The following is an 18563-nucleotide window of genomic DNA, read 5'->3' on the forward strand; positions in this document are numbered from 1 at the left end:
AATTCCCAGTCAGGGCACATGCCTGGGTTGCAAGCCATGTCCCCAGTAGGGGGCACGTGAGAGACAACCACACATTGATGTTTCACTCCCCTGCTTTCTCCCTCTCTTCCCCTCTCTCTAAAAATAAATAATCTTTAAATAAATAAATAAAAGGGATGGAAAAAGATATTCCATGCAAATGGAAAAGAGAAAAGGCTGGGGTAGCAGTACTTATATCAGACAAAATAGACTTTAAAACCAAGGCTATATAGTAAGAGACAAAGCAGGACACTACAAAATGATAAAGGGAACAATCCAACAAGAGCATATAACCCTAGTATATATTTACGCACTGAATATAGATGCATCTAAATTTGTGAAGCAAATCTTGAAGGACATACAGGGAGAGTTTGACTGAAATACAGTAACTGTTGGGAATTTTAACATCCCACTGACTTCAATGAATAGATTTTCCAGACACAGAAAATCAACAAGAGGACAGTGGCCTTAAACAACACGCTAGATCAAATGGATTTAATTGATAACTTGACAGCATTTCACCCCAAAGCAACAGAATGTCCATACTTTTCAAGTGCACATGGAAAGTTTCCTAGGATAGACCACACGTTAGGACACAAAACAAGTCCCAATAAATTTAAGAAGTTTGAAATCATATCAAGCATCTTCTCTGAACACAATGCTATGAAACTAGAAATCAATCACAAGAAGAACACTGAAAAACACACAAAGACATGGAAGCTAAAAATATGTTAAACAATGAATGGGTCAACAATAAGATAAAGGAAGAAATTAAAAGATACTTCAAAACAAATGAAAATGAGAACACAATAATCCAAAATCTAGGACATAGGGAAAGCAATCCTAACAGGGAAATAAATTCATAGCATTACAGGCCTATCTCAAAAAACAAGAAAATACTCAAATAAACAATCTAACTTTACACTTAAAGGAACTTGAACAAGAAAAACAGAGCCCACAGTGAGTAGAAGGAAGGGAATAATCAAGTCCAGAGCACAAATAAACAGAGTGTAAGAAAAATGGTACAATAGATCAATGAATCCAAGAGCTGGTTCTTAGAAAAGATAAACAAGACTGACAAACCTTTAACCAGACTCATCAAGAAAAAAAGAGAAAGAAGACCCAAATAAATAAAATCAGAAATGAAAGAAGAGAAATAACAACTAACACCAAAGAAATATTAAGGACTGTAAGAAAATATGAACAATTATATGCCAACAAACTGGGCAACCTGGATGAAATGGACAAATTCCTAGAAACAAAATCTTCCAAAAATAAGTCAGGAAGAATCAGAGAATCTGAGTAGACAGATTACACCTAATAAAATTGAATCAGTAATCAAAAAACTCCCAAAAGCAAAAGCCCTGGACCAGATGGCATCACAGGTGAATTTTACCACAGATTCAAGAACCAACACCTCTCCTTCTCAACTATTTCATAAAATTCAAGAGGAGGGAAGTGAGGACAGCATTATCTTAATTCCACAACCAGGTAAAGACACTACAAAAAAAGAAAATTATATATAGGCCAATATCCCAGATGAACACATGCTAAAATCCTCAACAAAATATTAGCAAACCAAATATAGCAATGCATCAAAAAGATCATACACCATGATCAAGTGTGATTTATTCTGGGAATGCAATGTTAGTACAACATTCGCAAATCAATAAATGTGATTCACCACATAAACAAAATGAAGGATAAAAACCATGTGGTCATATCAATAGATGCAGAAAAAGCTTCTGATAAAATCCAGCACCCATTTATGATCAAAACCCTCAGCAAAGTGGCAATGGAGGGAACATACTTAAACATAATCAAGGCCATATATGACATACCCACTGACAGCCTCCATCTCAATGGACAAAAACAACAAGCACTCCCCTAAGATTGGGAACAAGACAAGGATGTCCACTTTCACCTCTCTTACTCAACATAATACTGGATATCCTAGCCACAGCAATCAGAAGAAATACAAGGCATCCGAATTGGAAAGGAAGAAGTAAAACTGTCTTTATTTGCAGATGACATGATACTATACATAAACAATCCCAAAGATTCCACCAAGAACCTACTAGAACTGAAAAATGAATTCACCAAAGTAGCAGGATACAAAATTAATATCCAGAAATCAGCTGCATTTTTATATGCCAATAATGAACTAACAGAATGGGAAATTAAGGAAACAATCCCATTCACAATTGCTATAAAATACATAGGAATAAACCTAATCAAAGATTTTGTAAAAGACCTATACTTAGAAAAGTACAAGACACTGAAGAAAGAAAATGAAGATACAAATAACTGAAAGCAGAGCTTCTGGTCAAGACAGAGGTGTAAATAAACACAGCTCGCTTCCTTGCACAACCACAGCAAAAATTACAACTATATAACAAAACAAGTATCACCCAGAATCATCAGAAAATCAAGTCGTATGGAAATCTGACAACCAAGGAATTAAAGAAGCCACATTCATCCAGATGAGTAGGAGGGACAGAAATGCACAGAGGCATGAAGACATGGACGAGGGGTCCCACACCCATGTGTGGTGGATAAAAATTGGGAGGGATACCTCAGGAGTGAGGGATTCCACCCCAAACCAGACCACCCAGCCCACAGTTCCAGCACCAGGAAGATAAGTTCCCATAATTTCCCACTGTAAAAACCAGCTGGGGCTGGGACAGTGGAAGAAACTGCAGGATTCTCAGGAGTTTCCTTGGAAAGGGCCCCCAACAGACAGGATTTACAAAGACTCACTCACTCTAGGCTTCAGTACCAGGGCAACAGCTGGAAGTGCACTAGTGGCATACAGGGACAAACTGAAGTGACTGGCATCAGGGCGAGTGCTGGGAGACAGGTTCCTCCTGGGGAAAATCCCAGAGGCCAGGCAGTGGCATTGTTCCCTCTCTGAGCCCTCTCTTGCACAGAACCACAGAGCAGTGACTTGGCAACTCGGGCTGCCCTACCCTGGTGATTACCTAAGGCTCCAACTCATACAACTTACAGATGCGTTTTTCTATAATAGGTCACGCTACTAAGACAGGGAGTCAAAGCAGCTCTACCTAATACACAAAAAAAAAACACAGAGAGGCTGCCAAAATGAGGAGACAAAGAAATATGGCCCAAATAAAAGAACAGAACAAAACTCCAGAAAAAGAACTTTAATAAAATGGAGATACACAATCTATCAGAAGCAGAGTTCAAAACACTGGTTATTAGGATGCTCAAGGAACTACTGGGTACTTCAACAGCATAAAAAAGACCCAGGCAGAAATGAAGGTTACACTAAGTGAACTAAAAAAATTTTTTTACAAAGAACCAACAGTGAGGGGGATGAAGCTGAGAACCAAATCAATGATTTGGAACATAAAGAAGAAAAAAACAGTCAATCAGAATAGCAAAAAGAAAAAAAATGAAAACGAATGAGGATAGTGTAAGCAGCGCCTGGGACATCTTCAAAAGTACCAACATTTGAATCACAGGGATGCAGAAGGGAAGGGAAAGAGCAAGACATTGAAAACTTATTTGAAAAAATAATAAAAGAAAACTTCCCTAATTTGGTGAAGGAAATAGACACACAAGTCTAGGAAACATAGAATCCCAAAGAAGATGGACCCAAAGAGGACCATACCAAGACACATCGTAATTAAAGTGCCAATGGTTAACGATAAAGAGAGAAACTTCAAAGCAGTAAGAGAAAAGCAGTTAGTTACCTGCAAGGTAGTTCCTGTAAGACTGTGAGCTGATTTCTCAAAAGAATCTTTTTAGGCCAGAAGGGACTGGCAAGAAGTATTCAAAGTGATGAAAAGCAAGGATCTATAACCTAGATTACTCTATCTAGCAAAGCTACCATTTAGAATTGAAAGGCAGATAAAGTGCTTCCCAAACAAGATAAAGCTAAAGGAGTTCACCATACCAACCAAACCATTATTAGATGAAATGATAAAGGAACTTATTTAAGAAAAATATCAAAACTATGAACATTAAAATGGCAATAAATTCACAACTATCAACAATTGAACTAAAAAAAACAAACTAAGCAAACAAACAGACCTGAAACAGAACCATAGATATGAAGATCATTTGGAGGATTATCAGCTGGGACAAGGAAGGGGGAGAGTGGGATCAAAGGTACATGGATTAGTAAGTATAAATTGGTAGGTACAAAATAGACAGGTGGATGTTAAGAACAGTAGAGGAAATGGAGAAGCCAAAGAATTTACATGCATGATCCACAGACAAGAATTAAGTGGGTGGACTGATGGAAAGAATGGGGGGTACCAGGCAGATGGGGGCATAGGGAAAAATTGGGACAACTATAATAGCATAATCAATGAAATATATTTTTAAACAAATAAGTGGAATTATATACCTTGTTCATGGATAGGAAGAATTAACATCATTAAAATGATCATGCTACTCAAAGCAATCTACAGGTTCAACACAATTCCTACCAAGATTCCAATGATATATGTCACAGAACTAGAACAAATATTTCAAAAATTTGTATGGAACCACAAAAGGCCCTACATAGCAACAGCAATCCTGAGAAAGTAGAACAAAGGTGGAGAAATCAAACTACCTAATATCAAACTGTACCTAAGGCCATAGAACTCAAAACAGCCTGATACTGGCATAAAAAGACACATAGATCAATGGAACAGACTAAAGACCCCAGAAATAAACCCACACCTTTATACTCAATTAATATTTGACAGAGGAAGCTAGCACATACAGTAGGCTAAATATAGTTTATTTAATATATGGTGTTGGGAAAATTGGACAGATATGTGCAGAAAAATGAAATTAGAACACCTTCTTTCACCACACACAATAAATTCAAAACTGGATCAAAGACTTAAATATTAGAACTGAAACCATAAAAATCCTAGAAGAAAACATAGACAGCAAAATCTCGGACATTGCTCACAGAAACTTTTTATTGTATATATCTCCCAGGCAAGGGAAACAAAAGAAAAAATAAACAAATGGGATTACATCAAACTAAGAAGTTTTTTACAGCAAAGGAAATTATCAACAAAATAAAAAGACTACCCACTGAATGGAAGAACATATTTGCTGATATATCTAATAAGTGGTTAATATCCAAAACTTAGAAAGAACTTACAAAACTCAAAACCAAAAAAAATCAAACAATCCAATTAAAAAATGGGCAAAGAATCTGAATAGACACCTCTTCAAAGAGGACATACAGATGGCCAACAGACATGTGAAAAGATGCTCAACATCACTAAACATTAGACAAATGAAAATTAAAACCACAATGAGATGTCATCTCACACACGTCAGAATGGCTATCGTTAATAAATTAAGAAAAGCCCTGGCTGATGTGGCTCAGTGGATTGAGTGCCAGCCTGTGAACTAAAGGGTTACCGGTTCAATTCCCAGTCAGGGCATGTGCCTGGGTTGCAGGTCAGGTACCCAGTAGGGGGTGCACAAGAGGCAACCACACATTGATGTTTCTTCCCTCTCTTCCCCTCTCTCTAAAAATAAATAAATAAATAAAATCTTTAGACTTCCAGTCATCAACCAAAAGAAGGACAACAAACTTAAAAAACAAAAAAATAAACAGAACTGCCAGAAAATCCAACTGTATGGAAGTCCGACAACCAAGGAGTTAAAGAAGAAACACTCATCCAGACCAGTAGGAGGGGCAGAGACGGGCAGCTGGGGTGGAGAGGTCTTGTGGCAAAGTGGTGGCTGGAGGACAGGGGTGGGCCAGGCGGTGGCTGGCAGAGCAGGCAGTCCCACATGTATGTGCGGATAAACCAGAGGAACAACGAGGGAGTGAGACCCATCGAGCAACCCAGAGTTCCAGTGCTGGGGGTGGGGGATGGGAATAAAGCCTCAAAGCCTCTGACTGAAAAAACCTGTGGGTGTTGAGGCAGCAGGAGAAACTCCCAGCCTCACAGGAGAGTTCGTTGGAGAGACCCACAGGGTCCGAGAACGTGCATAAAACCACCCACCCAGGGAATCAGCACCAGAAGGGCCCAATTTGCTTCTAGGTACCAAGGAAGTGACTGAAAACTGAGCAAGCAGCATTGTTCCCTCTGGGACCCCTCCCACACACAGGTTGCCCCACCCTGGGGCATACCTAAGGCTCTGCCCCTTCCTATGAAACAGATGCACCAAGACAAAATAACATAACCCAAATGAAAGAACAAATCAAAGCTCCAGAAAAAATACAACTAAGTGATGAAGAGATAGTCAACCTATCAGATGCACAGTTCAAAACACTGGTAATCAAGATGTTCACAGAAATGGTTGAGTATGGTTGAATCAGAGGAAAAAGTGAAGGCTATGAAAAATGAAATAAAGGAAAGTGTACAGGGAATCAACAGTGATGGGAAGGAAACTGGAACTCAAATCAACGGTTTAGAGCAGAAGGAAGAAATAAATATTCCACCACACAGAATAAAAAAAAAAGAATCAAAAAAAATGAAGAGAGACTTAGGAACCTCCGGGACAATTTTTAATGTTCCAACATCAGAATCATAGGGGTGTCAGAAGGACAAAAGGAAGACCAAGAAATTGAGAACTTATTTGAAAAAATAGTGAAGGAGAACTTCCCTAATTTGGCAAAGGAAACAGACTTCCAATAAGTCCAGGAAGCTCAGAGTCCCAACGAAGTTGGACCCAAGAAAGTACACACCAAGGCACATTGTAATTACATTAGTCAAGATGAAAGATAAGCAGAGAATCTTAAAAGCAGCAAGAGAAAAGAAGAGAGTTACCTACAAAGGAGTTCCCATAAGCCTATCAGCTGATTTCTCAAAAGAAACCTTGCAGGCAAGAAGGGGCTGGAAAGAAGTATTCCAAGTCATGAAAGGCAAGGACCTACATCCAAGATTATTCTACCCTGCAAAGCTTTCATTTAGAATAGAAGGGCAGATAAAGTGCTTCCCAGATAAGGCCAAATAAAGGACTTCATCATCACCAAGCCCTTATTCTATCAAATGTTAAAGGGACTTATCTAAGAAAAAGAAGATCAAAACTATGAACAGTAAAATGACAACAAACTCACAACTATCAGCAACCAAACCTACAAAAACAAAAACGAACTGGGCAAACTAGAACAGCAACAGATTCACAGAAAATGAGATCACATGGGGGGTTATCAGCAGGGAGAGGGAGGGGGGAGAATGGGGAAAAGGTACATGGAATAAGAAACATAAAATTGGTAGGTACAAAATAGACAGCAGGAGGGTAGGAATAGGATGGGAAATGGAGAAGCCAAAGAATATATATGCCATGGATATGAATAAGGTGGGGGGGTGGGTACAGGGAAGAGGGGAATAAAGGGGAGGAAAAAAATGGGGCAATTTTAATAACATAATCAATAAAATATATTAAAAAATAAAAATATAAAAATGTAAATAAATAAAATCTTTAAAAAATAAAAAAAAATCAACAAACAGCAAGTGCTGGCAAGGAAGTGGAGAAAGGGGAACCCATTTGCACTGTTGGTTAGAAATCAGATGAAAGCTCTGCTGGGTAGAATAATCTTGGATGTAGGTCCTTGCCTTTCATGACTTGGAATACTTCTTTCCAGCCCCTTCTTGCCTGCAAGGTTTCTTTTGAGAAATCAGCTGATAGGCTTATGGGAACTCCTTTGTAGGTAACTCTCTTCTTTTCTCTTGCTGCTTTTAAGATTCTCTGCTTATCTTTCATCTTGACTAATGTAATTACCATGTGCCTTGGTGTGTGCTTTCTACCTGTGGAAAGCAGTATGGAGATACCTCAAAAAATTAAAACACAGTCTGCCTCTTGACCCAGCAATCCCACTTCTGGGAATATATCCGAAGGAACCCAAAACACTAATTTCAAAGAATATAAGCACCCCTATGTTCATTGCAGTGTTATTTCCAATCTCCAAAACATGGAAGCAGCCCAAGTGTCCATCAGTAGATGAGTGTATAAAACAATTATGGGCCATTTACACTTTGGAATTCTACTTGGCTATAAAAAAAGAAGAAAATTTCACCTTTCCAACAGTATGAATGAGCCTGGAGAACATTATGCTAAGTGAAATAAGCCAGTCAGAAAAAGACAAATACCATATGAATTCACTCATATGTGAAATCTAATGAACTAAAGTAACAAGCAAAGTAGGGACAGACTCATAGATGGACAGCAGATGATGGCTAGTAGGGGTGGGAGAGGTTAGGGGTTGGAGGGATTGAGCAAGCAAAAAGGACTCATGGACATGGATAACAGTGTGGTGACTGCTGAGGGGAGAGGGGTACCCTTAATGGTGATGGGGGAAAAAAAATACAATAAAGATTAAATACAAAAAAGAAAAGAAAATTTTTCCTGGTATTTCCAGACTAGGTTAAGGTCACTTTCTCTTTTGTGGTCCTATAGCATGACATATGATACACATCTATATCATGGCACTTACTAACTATACTATAAATATCTGTCTCCACCACAAGCTTATGAGTTCCTTGAAGAGGGGGCTGTCTTTCATTTCTACATACCTAGTGATTAGAACATATGTACCAAAAATGTTTATTGAAGATATGTTAGTTTCTAAAATACTTGTATATCTTGACCCAAACTTAACAGCAATAACTATATTTATAGTGCTTTATTTACAGTTAACAAAGTATTTTCATATACATAAGCCTGTATGACAGACATCCTGTGAGTTTGGTAAAGCAGGTTTTACCTCCATTTCACAAATGAGGGAACAGGTTCAAAGAACTTAAATACTCTCTCTAGGTGTTTCAACTGACTGGGTTTGAAGCCTAGCTCTACCTTAATAACCATTGTAGAACCATGGTTGAAACTGGGGTCTTTAAATGCTACTCCAGTACTCTGTCTTAGACCGACAAAGTGACAACGCTCAAGTGACTAAAATACTCATCAGAAGTCTCCTAATCATGAAAAACAGTATAACCACTTCAATTACCAGAGATAGAAGCATGCACTGGCTACATGCTGTAAGAGTCAATAATCCTACAGCACTATCTTCAAAATTTCAAGGTAGCCCTTGGATTCCTTTCAATTTGTGGTGGTTCTGTGAGTACAACACTTTTCCCTCAAAACTGGTTCCCTTTCCAGGCTGATTTTTGTTGTGGCATTACTATTCTCTGTCACTTGGGCTTAAAATTTTGGTGTCATTGTTCTTTTCTTGGACTCTAAGTCCTATTGATTCTTCAAATTCTCATTTTCTTACATCTCCATTATTGCAATCAATGGTAGCTAGTTCAAGTCCTTACCACTTTGTGAACTAGAAAAATCTATGCTCTACTTTTCCTTCCCCTTGATTGTTCAAAGAACAGCTAGATTAACCTACTCAAAAACGTTGGATGGTTTCTTAAGGACCAAAGAACAAAGGGGAAAAAAGCCTGAAACTTATTTTCAAGGTCCTTCTCAATTTGACCATTCCTTGTCATTTACATGTCATTCTAATCTCTGCCTCTAAGTGTAATTGCTCAATTCAATTAGCCCTTAAAGCAAAATTAGTCCGATTAATGCTTCCTTAAAGTTTTGCACTCCCACCCATTTCATTCCCATACCCAATCACTGATCCAATATACGTCTACCTTGTAATATTACTCATAATTTGTGTTATATGTGATTTCTCTCTTCCCCTTAATTCAGCCTCAGTCATCCTGTATTTGGACTGCACCATTAATCTTCTGACATCCTGATTTAAGACACTCCTCCCCTAAAATTTTATTCTACACAATACCAGGTTAGCTTTAAAAAAACCAAGACATTGGATCATCCCTCTACTTTAAAACCTTCAATAATAATGAGGATGATGGCTACCATTGGTTGAGTACTTATGTGCCAGGCCAGGAACTGTGGTACACAGTTCACATGAACTGCTTTCATTAATCCTTCAAAAACGCCACGATACTTTATTAACTCCATTTTACAGATAAGAAAATTGAGGCTTAGTGATATAAGTATCTTGTCCACAGTGAAAAGGTTATTAAGGTAGACCTAGGATTCAAACCTAGTCGATCTGACTCTAGAAACTGTGTTCTCAATCATCCAGAGGTTATACACTGTTCATTAGCTTAAGTTCCAGCTTCTCAACTTGGTGTACAGAAGATCCTTTCCAACTTCCTCTCCTGCCATTACTTGCCAAGCACTTTACACACTGTCACATTTTATCCTTTCTAAAAACTTCATGCCTTTCTGCTGCTGTTTGTTCTACCAGAAAATATTCACTACCCAGCGCTACCTTCTACCTAGAGAAATTCTACTCATCCTTCAAGGCACACTTCAAAACATAAGCCTCAGTGATGCTTTCATTCCAGGTAAGATAGTCAATTCCTTCTTTACAGCTCCAACAGCACTTTGTACCTAGTTCATTATATTATTTACTTGCAATAATGTCTCCTCCACTAGACTGCCAGCACTCCAAGAGAATCTATCTTAATATAGCTAATTCAATTCTACATCCCCAATGTCTAGTAAATTGCCTAGTACAAAGCAGGTACTCAAATGTTGCACAACTAAGTGGTCCCAATCTTCTGCCTATTTGAAACCTGCCCATACTTCAAGGCTTATTTCCTCCTACACAAACTCCTGCTAGACCACTCCAGTCCAGAGTCACTATCTCCTTTGAACTTGCTGGCTCTGCCTCTTAGCTTACAATTGTAAATCACACCCATCCCTATGACATATATAACTTTTCATGAGTACCTATTTCCCCAAGTACTTGAAACAAGTTTCAACATTGTTTTCCCCAAGTAGTTCCCCAAGTAGTTCCCCAAGAAACATTGATGTGAAGGAGAAACATCAATTGGTTGCCTCCCATACATGCCTTGACCCAAGGACCAAGACTATATTGTGTCTTTTTACACTTCTGCTGTTTCCCTACAATCTTAGCACACGGCGGCATTCAATAAATATCTTCTATTTGATTATTTGAGGTTTTAAAATAAATATTACATGCCAAACAATACCCAATTAGCTTCAGCTTATTTCATCTATGTATAAGCATTTTTATAATGAAATAAAGTCATATGATTGGCACTAAACATACTTCATTCAGTGAATCAAGGTCCTTTTCACTAAACTTCCTTACTACTCTTGCCAATTCATTCAATAGCTCTGGAACCTGAAGCTTTTGCCTCACTTGCCTCACTGCTGAGCAGCTGTATTTCCTCCTTGGCATTTTTCTTCTAAGATGTCTTGTTACCACAGTGTATCTCTCTCTCACACACACTCTCTCTCTCTCACTCTCACACACACACACACAATTCTGTTCCTTTGCTTTCTCTAGGACACAGTACTGCAGACTTACTTTAGTATGCTTAAGAATTTAATGGGGATGGAAAGAAAATTAAAAATCATTTTTAAGTTATATTTTAAATAGGTAAGTCCACAAAATAGTGTGTAAACAAAAATTAAAATTCAAGTTGATTTAAAATATAATGATATACAACTAGTAAGAAACACTGAAGTAGGTATGTGACCTCAAGACCTATGTGGTTTATGTAAAAATTTGTAATGAAAAATAAGAAATCCTAATAAAGCTAAGGTACTTCAAAACACTTTAGTTAAATGACCTCGGATTTATAAGCAGGGCAGCTTATAAATAAATCAAAAGGCTGGCCCTAAGAAATTTATCAGCTTTAAAAATCTAAAAACACATACTTCAGCATTTTGGTTTAATCAGAAAATCTGATAATTTAAAAAAGTTAATATAACCCAGAAAATAAAGAATATATAATGAACACAAAAGAGAGTCACACTGAGTATGCTAAACTGAACACATACACAATACAGACAATGCACTCTAAGTGATAAAGATGAACTTTTTAATCGAGACTAACAGATATAATAATCTCAAGGGACAACCTAGTTTTACAAATCTGGGTACACTTTTTAAAAAATATGTTTATTGATTTTAGAGAGAGAGGAAGGGAGAGACAGAGAGAAACATTGATGTGAAGGAGAAACATCAATTGGTTGCCTCCCATACATGCCTTGACCCAAGGATCAAACCCACAACCTTTTGATGTATAGGATGATGCTCCAACCAACTGAACCACACCTGCCAGGGTGAATCTGGGTACATTTTTAAAGCATCTGGAAAGAAAAGGAAGTATCTGGACAACTCAGGTGAGGCAAATTTGGGGCGGGGGGAAACCAATATACATAAATTTAAGGTTTTATGTTTTAATTACCCATACTAATTTTATTGATGTGGCAGTAAGACACTTATGCAGATACAGTTAGCTATTTTTTCTGGTTTGTTTCTACTTTTTTATTTCCAACTTCTTATCTTAGCTAAAGAATAGAAAAATGCTTAACAGAACATAGTTACGAGTGAATATTAATCTCACCTAAACCAGTTGGGCTACATCAACTTTAAAATAGAAGAATTTGACCAGAGCCATCAGCTGGAGTGGGCTCAGAAGTAAATTTCCTTTAACTAAACAGGAAACCTAATCACTCATAATTAGTGATATGGAATCACTACTACTAATTTCAGTGAAGAGCTAATTACATTTATATATGAATCACCTACAGTATTCCAGTACCTCAAATTTCACATTAAATTTCAAGAATCTGATATTAAACAATAAAAGATAGATATTCCCCACCCCCACCCTTAAAACCTACATGACAGTAGTATACAGGCCTCCTGCTTAGAAGTGTAAGAGCATAAAATTGAGAAAAGGAAAAGTTTCAAAGCATAAAAGACTAATTGTCTGGATACCGAAGAAGGTCTCCACAATATTACTACTATGAAATGGTATAGCTGCAAAACTAGCACATACTGGACTTTTTAAAAAATCTGGATTTTAACAAATTAAACTTGAGTTGAACTAGTGCTGTAGTCAGAGATCTTCTCTGTCAGTAAATGTAACATTATGGTATATAATTATTGAATGAGAAAGGCAACAAAGTCTGAAGATGAAATCTAAAAGTGGACTTCTGTATGTAAGGTGAATTTCCCAGTAATTTCCAAGGAAGCCAGAGATGATGCTCCATGTGCAAACTAGTCTGTTGCAAACCATCTCTATCAACATGTGATCCGTATCAGGCACTTCAACTAGCTAACAAATTCCAGGAAGAAATGAAAGTTGTCTTGATGAAGAATACACTACTGAGTACCTGATCTCTTGTATCTATGAGCTCTGTTAAACTATAACTTCATATGCCAACAAGCTCTTTTCCTATTTACCTAAACCAAATGACTTTTATTTCATAGCAATCAAATATGACTGTTTGAAATTCACACCTTACCCTAAGGAATATACCTTACGTTTGAAATCTTATTTTTACTGTAAAAGCAGTACAGGGAAAAATTACCATATATATGACAAGAAACAAGATTCGTAAGGGTAGCATAAACTCATTGTTCAGGAATGTGACTGGCTGTGCCATCTAACAGTAGGGTGGAAAGTGCCCAGGGAAATAAACATAAACACAGATATACAGTCAGAAAATAAAGAGGCAGTCCAGGTCTCCTATTCCCACCCCCACAAAACTCTAGTATATCACGATAGAATGAATACCTGAACTACCAATCTTTCCCCCCCTCCCCCTTTCTTTTTAAAAAGATTTCTCAGGACAACGATTCCATAAACTCTTTATTCAGCTCATTCCAATGCATGGCCCATCTGGACAGACCATTAACTTTTAAAAATGATCTACAGAAGCCTGGATACAAATTAGTGTTGTTATCAAAGGAGGCTCAAATTGAAAAATTAACACAAAGGAAAAAGGTTTTCTTGTTTTTAAATATTTTAATGGAAACATATCTGGTCAGATTTCAAAAACTGGGCTTAACAGTGTTTAAACATTGTGCCAGTATATTTAAGAAGCTGAATTTTAAAAAAAAAGTATCTATCTTTCAAAAACAAACATAATACAGTAAAAAAACCCCACAAAACTTTATAATGATTTCAAACTACTGACCAAGCTACATGGTAAAGAAAAATCATTTCAAATTGTGTTTCACCTCCACAGCAGTGGTTGAAGTGGATGGGCTCTCCTAGAGAGCATGGAAATCTTAAGTTAACTCTCAATTAGCCCTCCATTTTTATATTTTAAATTAATCTGTTAACTTGTTGTCAGTAAATACCCATAAGTTCTGGCCCAGCTGAGAAATATTTAACTTTTCCTTCTAAGGGGAGTGTGTGGGTTGTGTTTGAAGGGAAGAGGTAACCCCTTCTGGGCTTTGACCAGTGTTGACGGTTTTCTACGCAAATGCTGCTTCTTACCCACGAGGCTTCTTTGGAGAGGTCTTTTCTGCGGCCTTTTCCCCATCTGTACTGCACTTAAAGCCAGGGTCCCCAAATCCTGCCTCGTCCCTTAACCCCTGTCCAATCCCACGACCCCCTGGGGCTGGCGCGAAGAAGGAGCGAACAGGGCGGGTGGCCGTCACCGGGGAGCAGGCGAGGGCCAAAGCCGAGGGGAAGATTTCCGACGGCTCGCCGCCCGGCCTCGCGCAACTGAAGGTCTCCGAGCCCCGCGGTCGGCCCCGGAGAGCCAGGCGTGCAGCTGTCGCAGAGCAGGAAGCTCGCCGCGGCCTCTGGGCCGCTCTGACAGGCCGAGGAGGAAACGGGGCTCACTGCGGCTAGTAGCCTCACCCCTTCGGTAAGGAGCCCTCGAGAGCGAAACCTCCGCCCCGGCCCGAAGGCTAGCGGGAGACGGAGGAGCCAGCGCTACCGACACAGCCCAGCCCAGCAGGAGCCCGCCCAGGGGCCACTCCCCAAGGGAGGCAGCCAGTCACTCGCCCGCCTTTCCGGGCCGCTCCGGAGGGGACGGTCTCTCGCCCGCCCTCACACACAGCTCCTCAGGCCAGGCCCCCAGGGTTTCGTCCACCTCTCACCTTTGACGACGCGGTCCGCCCCGGGAGGGGGCGGCGGGGGCGAGGGTGGGGGCGGTGCAGCCCGGGCCGGCTCCGGGGCGGCCATGCTGGGCCCGGGGCTCGGCTGTGCGTTGGGCCGGGCGGGGCTGGGGGCGGGGGTGGCGGCTACCAGAGCCAAGCGGCGGCGCCGCCGGGGAACATGGCGGACCCTCTTTCCCTACAGAGGGGCTAAGACCAGCATGCACCGCGCGTGCGGGGGCGGGGGCGGGGCGGGCTCTAGGGACTTGGTCAAAATTACTGAAGCTGGAGAAACAGGACGAGGTCAAGGGACCAAGTTAAAATTCTGGGCAAGCAAAAACCAGAGTTGGGAGTGAAGGCTGTGGGTCGCTAGTAGCTGCTATGAATGAATGCTAGGAAGCACGGACACCGGCTCTCTTGGAGCTCCCAGTGAGACAGGGAGACGTGATCAAACCTCAAAGTCTCCTACTAATAGAAAAACAAGTGTATATCAATTTGGTACCAGATGTGGTTGGTAAAGAAATAGAGGAGTCATTACAGGATCTATAGAGAAGTGAGCGTTCAAAGAGGAGTTTGAGAGAGAATCTGCCCTTGTGTTTAGAGCCTGGAATTGTTAAGACTCTGAAAGCACAGAGTAAGAAAGCAAGTAGAGCAGATTAGACCCAATGGGTTAAGAATCAAACAGACCCAGGCCAGTGTGGCTAGGTTGGAGCATCGTCCTGCAACCAAAAGGTTGCAGTTGGATCCTCGGTCTGGGCACGCGTTGGGGAGGCAACCAATCGATGCTTCTCTCTTCCATCAATGTTTCTTTCTCTCTTCAACAAAAACAAATCAAATAGGTAAGGGCAAAGGTAGGGATGACACCAAATGATATTCAAAAAGGCTACAAAATTCACTTGAAAAGAACATAGCATCCTTCTTGAGACTCCGGATAGAGGCCCGCGTAACTACTAAGATGTATATACCTTGAAGCACAGGTTGCGCTCAGGATCTGTCCATAATGGACGGTGATAATTAGGAAAGCAGTGGTCCAAAAGTCTCAAAGAACACCTTTCTACCTTTTCTTTTTGACACTCTCAATGATCCTGAGACCTGGGGTAATAGAGAAGGGGAACACCCAATAAGTATTCTTTGCGAACAGAGCCCACAAATTATCTTTTAGAGGGAGGAGAATTTGGGACGGGGGCAGGGGTGAAAATGGATCTTTCTGGTGTGGAAGTACAATTCCACAGAGGAAGAGAAGGGGAGGAGCAGACCTGGGGAGGAAGGAACGAAGGAAGAGGAGGCATCTCACACACTTGTAGAAGGGCACCAAGAAAGAGTACATAGTGAATTTCTAAGAGGAGTTTTAATCTTTAGGAAATCTCCCTAAGAAGGGACGGAGAAAGTGTTAATGTATTTAGTGCCTCTTGGCAGGACAAAGGTAGGAAATACACTAGCAGCAGCAATAACAAGTTAAGTCGCTCTATTTTGGGGGCACATTGACTCCTACCTTGAATATATATCCTTCAACTCTTTGGCTCCTCACTTTCACTCACTCAAAAGTCCTGTATCACACACTCACATATATATGTATATATGTATATACCTTCATACACATACATATGTATATGTATGTTTGTGCCATGATTTGCTCTTTGGGAGAACCAGGCCACTGGGAATTGATATTTCTTGCTTATCCAGGCCAGCCCACCCCAATATAAATGAGTAAGAGCATACAAAAGGGCTTTGCCCCCCACAATTTTTTAATTGTTTATTCTATTATGGTTGTCCCAATTCCTTCCCCTTTGCCCCCCTCCACCCAGACCACCCCTCTCTCCCACAGTCAATTTTGTCTCTGTTGTCCATGTCCATGAGTCATTCATACATGTTCTTTAATCCCTTCCCCTTCCTTCCACCATTATCCCTCTCCCCTCTCCCTTCTGGTCACTTTCAGTCTGTTCTGTGTGTCTATGTCTCTGGCTCTATTTTTCTCATGAGTTAATTTTGTTCATTAGATTCCAGTTATAAATGAGGTCATTCGGTATTTGTCTTTCCCCACCTGGCTTATTTCACTTAGCATAATGCTCTCCAGTTCCATCCATGCTGCCACAAAGTGTAGAATTTCCTTCTTTCTTTATGCTGTGTAGTATTCCATTGTGTAAATGTACCACAGTTTTTTGATCCACTCATTTACTGATGTGCACTTGGGCTATTTCCAGTACTTGGCTATTGTAAATTGTGCTGCTATGAACATTGGGGTGCATAGTTTCTTTTGAATTGGTGTTTCGGGATTCTTAGGATATAATCTCAGCAGTGGAATCACTGGGTCAAAAGGCAGTTGCATTTTTAGTTTTCTGAGGAAATTCCGTACTGTTTTCCACAGTGGTCTCACCAGTCTGCATTCCCACCAACAGTGCACTAGGGTTCCCTTTTCTCCACATCACCAGCACTTGTTTGTTGATTTGGTTATGATGGCCATTCTGACTGATGTGAAGTGGTATCTCATTATTGTGCTTTTAATTTGCATCTCTCTGATGGCTAGTGATGCTGAGCATTTTTTTCATATGTCTATGGGCCCTCTGTATGTCCCCTTTGGAGAAGTGTCTATTCAGGTCCTTCTCCCATTTTTTAATTGGATTGTTTGTCTTCCTGGTGTTGAGTCATATGAGTTCTTTGTATATTTTGGAGATTAAACCCTTGTCTGATGTATCATTGGCAAATATGTTCTTCCTATAAGTTGGTTCCCTCTTCATTGTGCTGATGGTTTCTTTAGCCATGCAGAAACTTTTTAATTTGATGTAGTCCATTTATTTTTCCTTTTTTCCCTTGCCCTAGGAGATATATCAGCAAAAATATTGCTATGTGGGATTTCTGAAATTTTACTTCCTCTGTTTTCCACTAGGACTTTTATGGTACCATGACTTATATTTAAGTCCTTTATCCATTTTGAATTTATTCTGGTATATGGTGTAAGATGGAGATCTAGTTTCACTCTTTTGCATGTACCAGTCCTGTTTTCCCTACACCATTTATTGAAGAGACTGTTTTTACTCCATTGTATGCTCATGCTCCTTTGTCAAATATTGACCATAGAAACATGGGTTTATTTCTGGGCTCTCTGTTCTGTTCCATTAATCTATGTCTCTGTTCTTATGCCAGTACCAGGCTTTTGATTACAGTGGTCTTATAGTATAGTTTGATATCAAGTACTGTGTTTCCTTCCAACTTTGTTCTTCTTCCTCAGGATTGCTGAAGCTATTCAAGGTCTTTTTTTTGTTTGTTTTTATTCCATATAAATTTTTGGAATATTTTGATCTGTGAAATAGGCCATTGGTATTTCAATAAGAATTGTGTTGAATATATAGATTGCTTAGGGTAGCATGGACATTTTAATGATGTTAATTCTCCCAATCCATGAACACAGTATATGCTTCCATTTATTTGTATCTTCCTTAATTTCTTTCTTCAGTGTTCTATAGTTTTCCAAATACAGGTCTTTTACATCCTTGGCTAAATTTATTCCTAGGTACATTATTTTTCTTTTTGCTGTAATAAATTGAATTTTTTCTTAGTTTCTTTTTCTGATACTTCATTGTTGCTGTACAAGAATGTCATTGATTTCTCAATATTGATTTTGTATCCCGCTACTTAAGATTCACTTAAGTCGAGTAGCTTTTTGGTGGAGACTGTAGGGTTTTCTATGTACCCTATCATGTTGTCTGCAGATAAT

At 39.5% G+C, this 18563-nt stretch overlaps 1 protein-coding gene across 7 annotated transcripts in view; it reads right to left on the reverse strand.

Annotated features, from left to right (window-relative positions):
• PPP3CB (protein phosphatase 3 catalytic subunit beta) overlaps nucleotides 1-15045 on the reverse strand; it is a 51254-nt gene extending 36209 nt beyond the window's left edge. For 3 of the 7 annotated variants that reach the window (XM_053922187.2, XM_053922186.2, XM_053922182.2), the window contains exon 1: nucleotides 14855-15042. In XM_053922187.2, coding sequence (XP_053778162.1) covers nucleotides 14855-14939 — 85 coding nt within the window. In that variant the 5' untranslated portion in view covers nucleotides 14940-15042. Of the gene's footprint in view, nucleotides 1-14243; nucleotides 14741-14854 lie in introns of those variants that run through there. The other 4 variants (XM_053922183.1, XM_053922185.2, XM_053922184.1 and 1 more) reach the window with 4 other exon arrangements.
• Between the last annotated feature and the right edge of the window lie 3518 nt (nucleotides 15046-18563).

This window comes from Desmodus rotundus, chromosome 4 (assembly GCF_022682495.2).
Source record: "Desmodus rotundus isolate HL8 chromosome 4, HLdesRot8A.1, whole genome shotgun sequence".
Taxonomy (NCBI): Eukaryota; Metazoa; Chordata; class Mammalia; order Chiroptera; family Phyllostomidae; genus Desmodus; species Desmodus rotundus.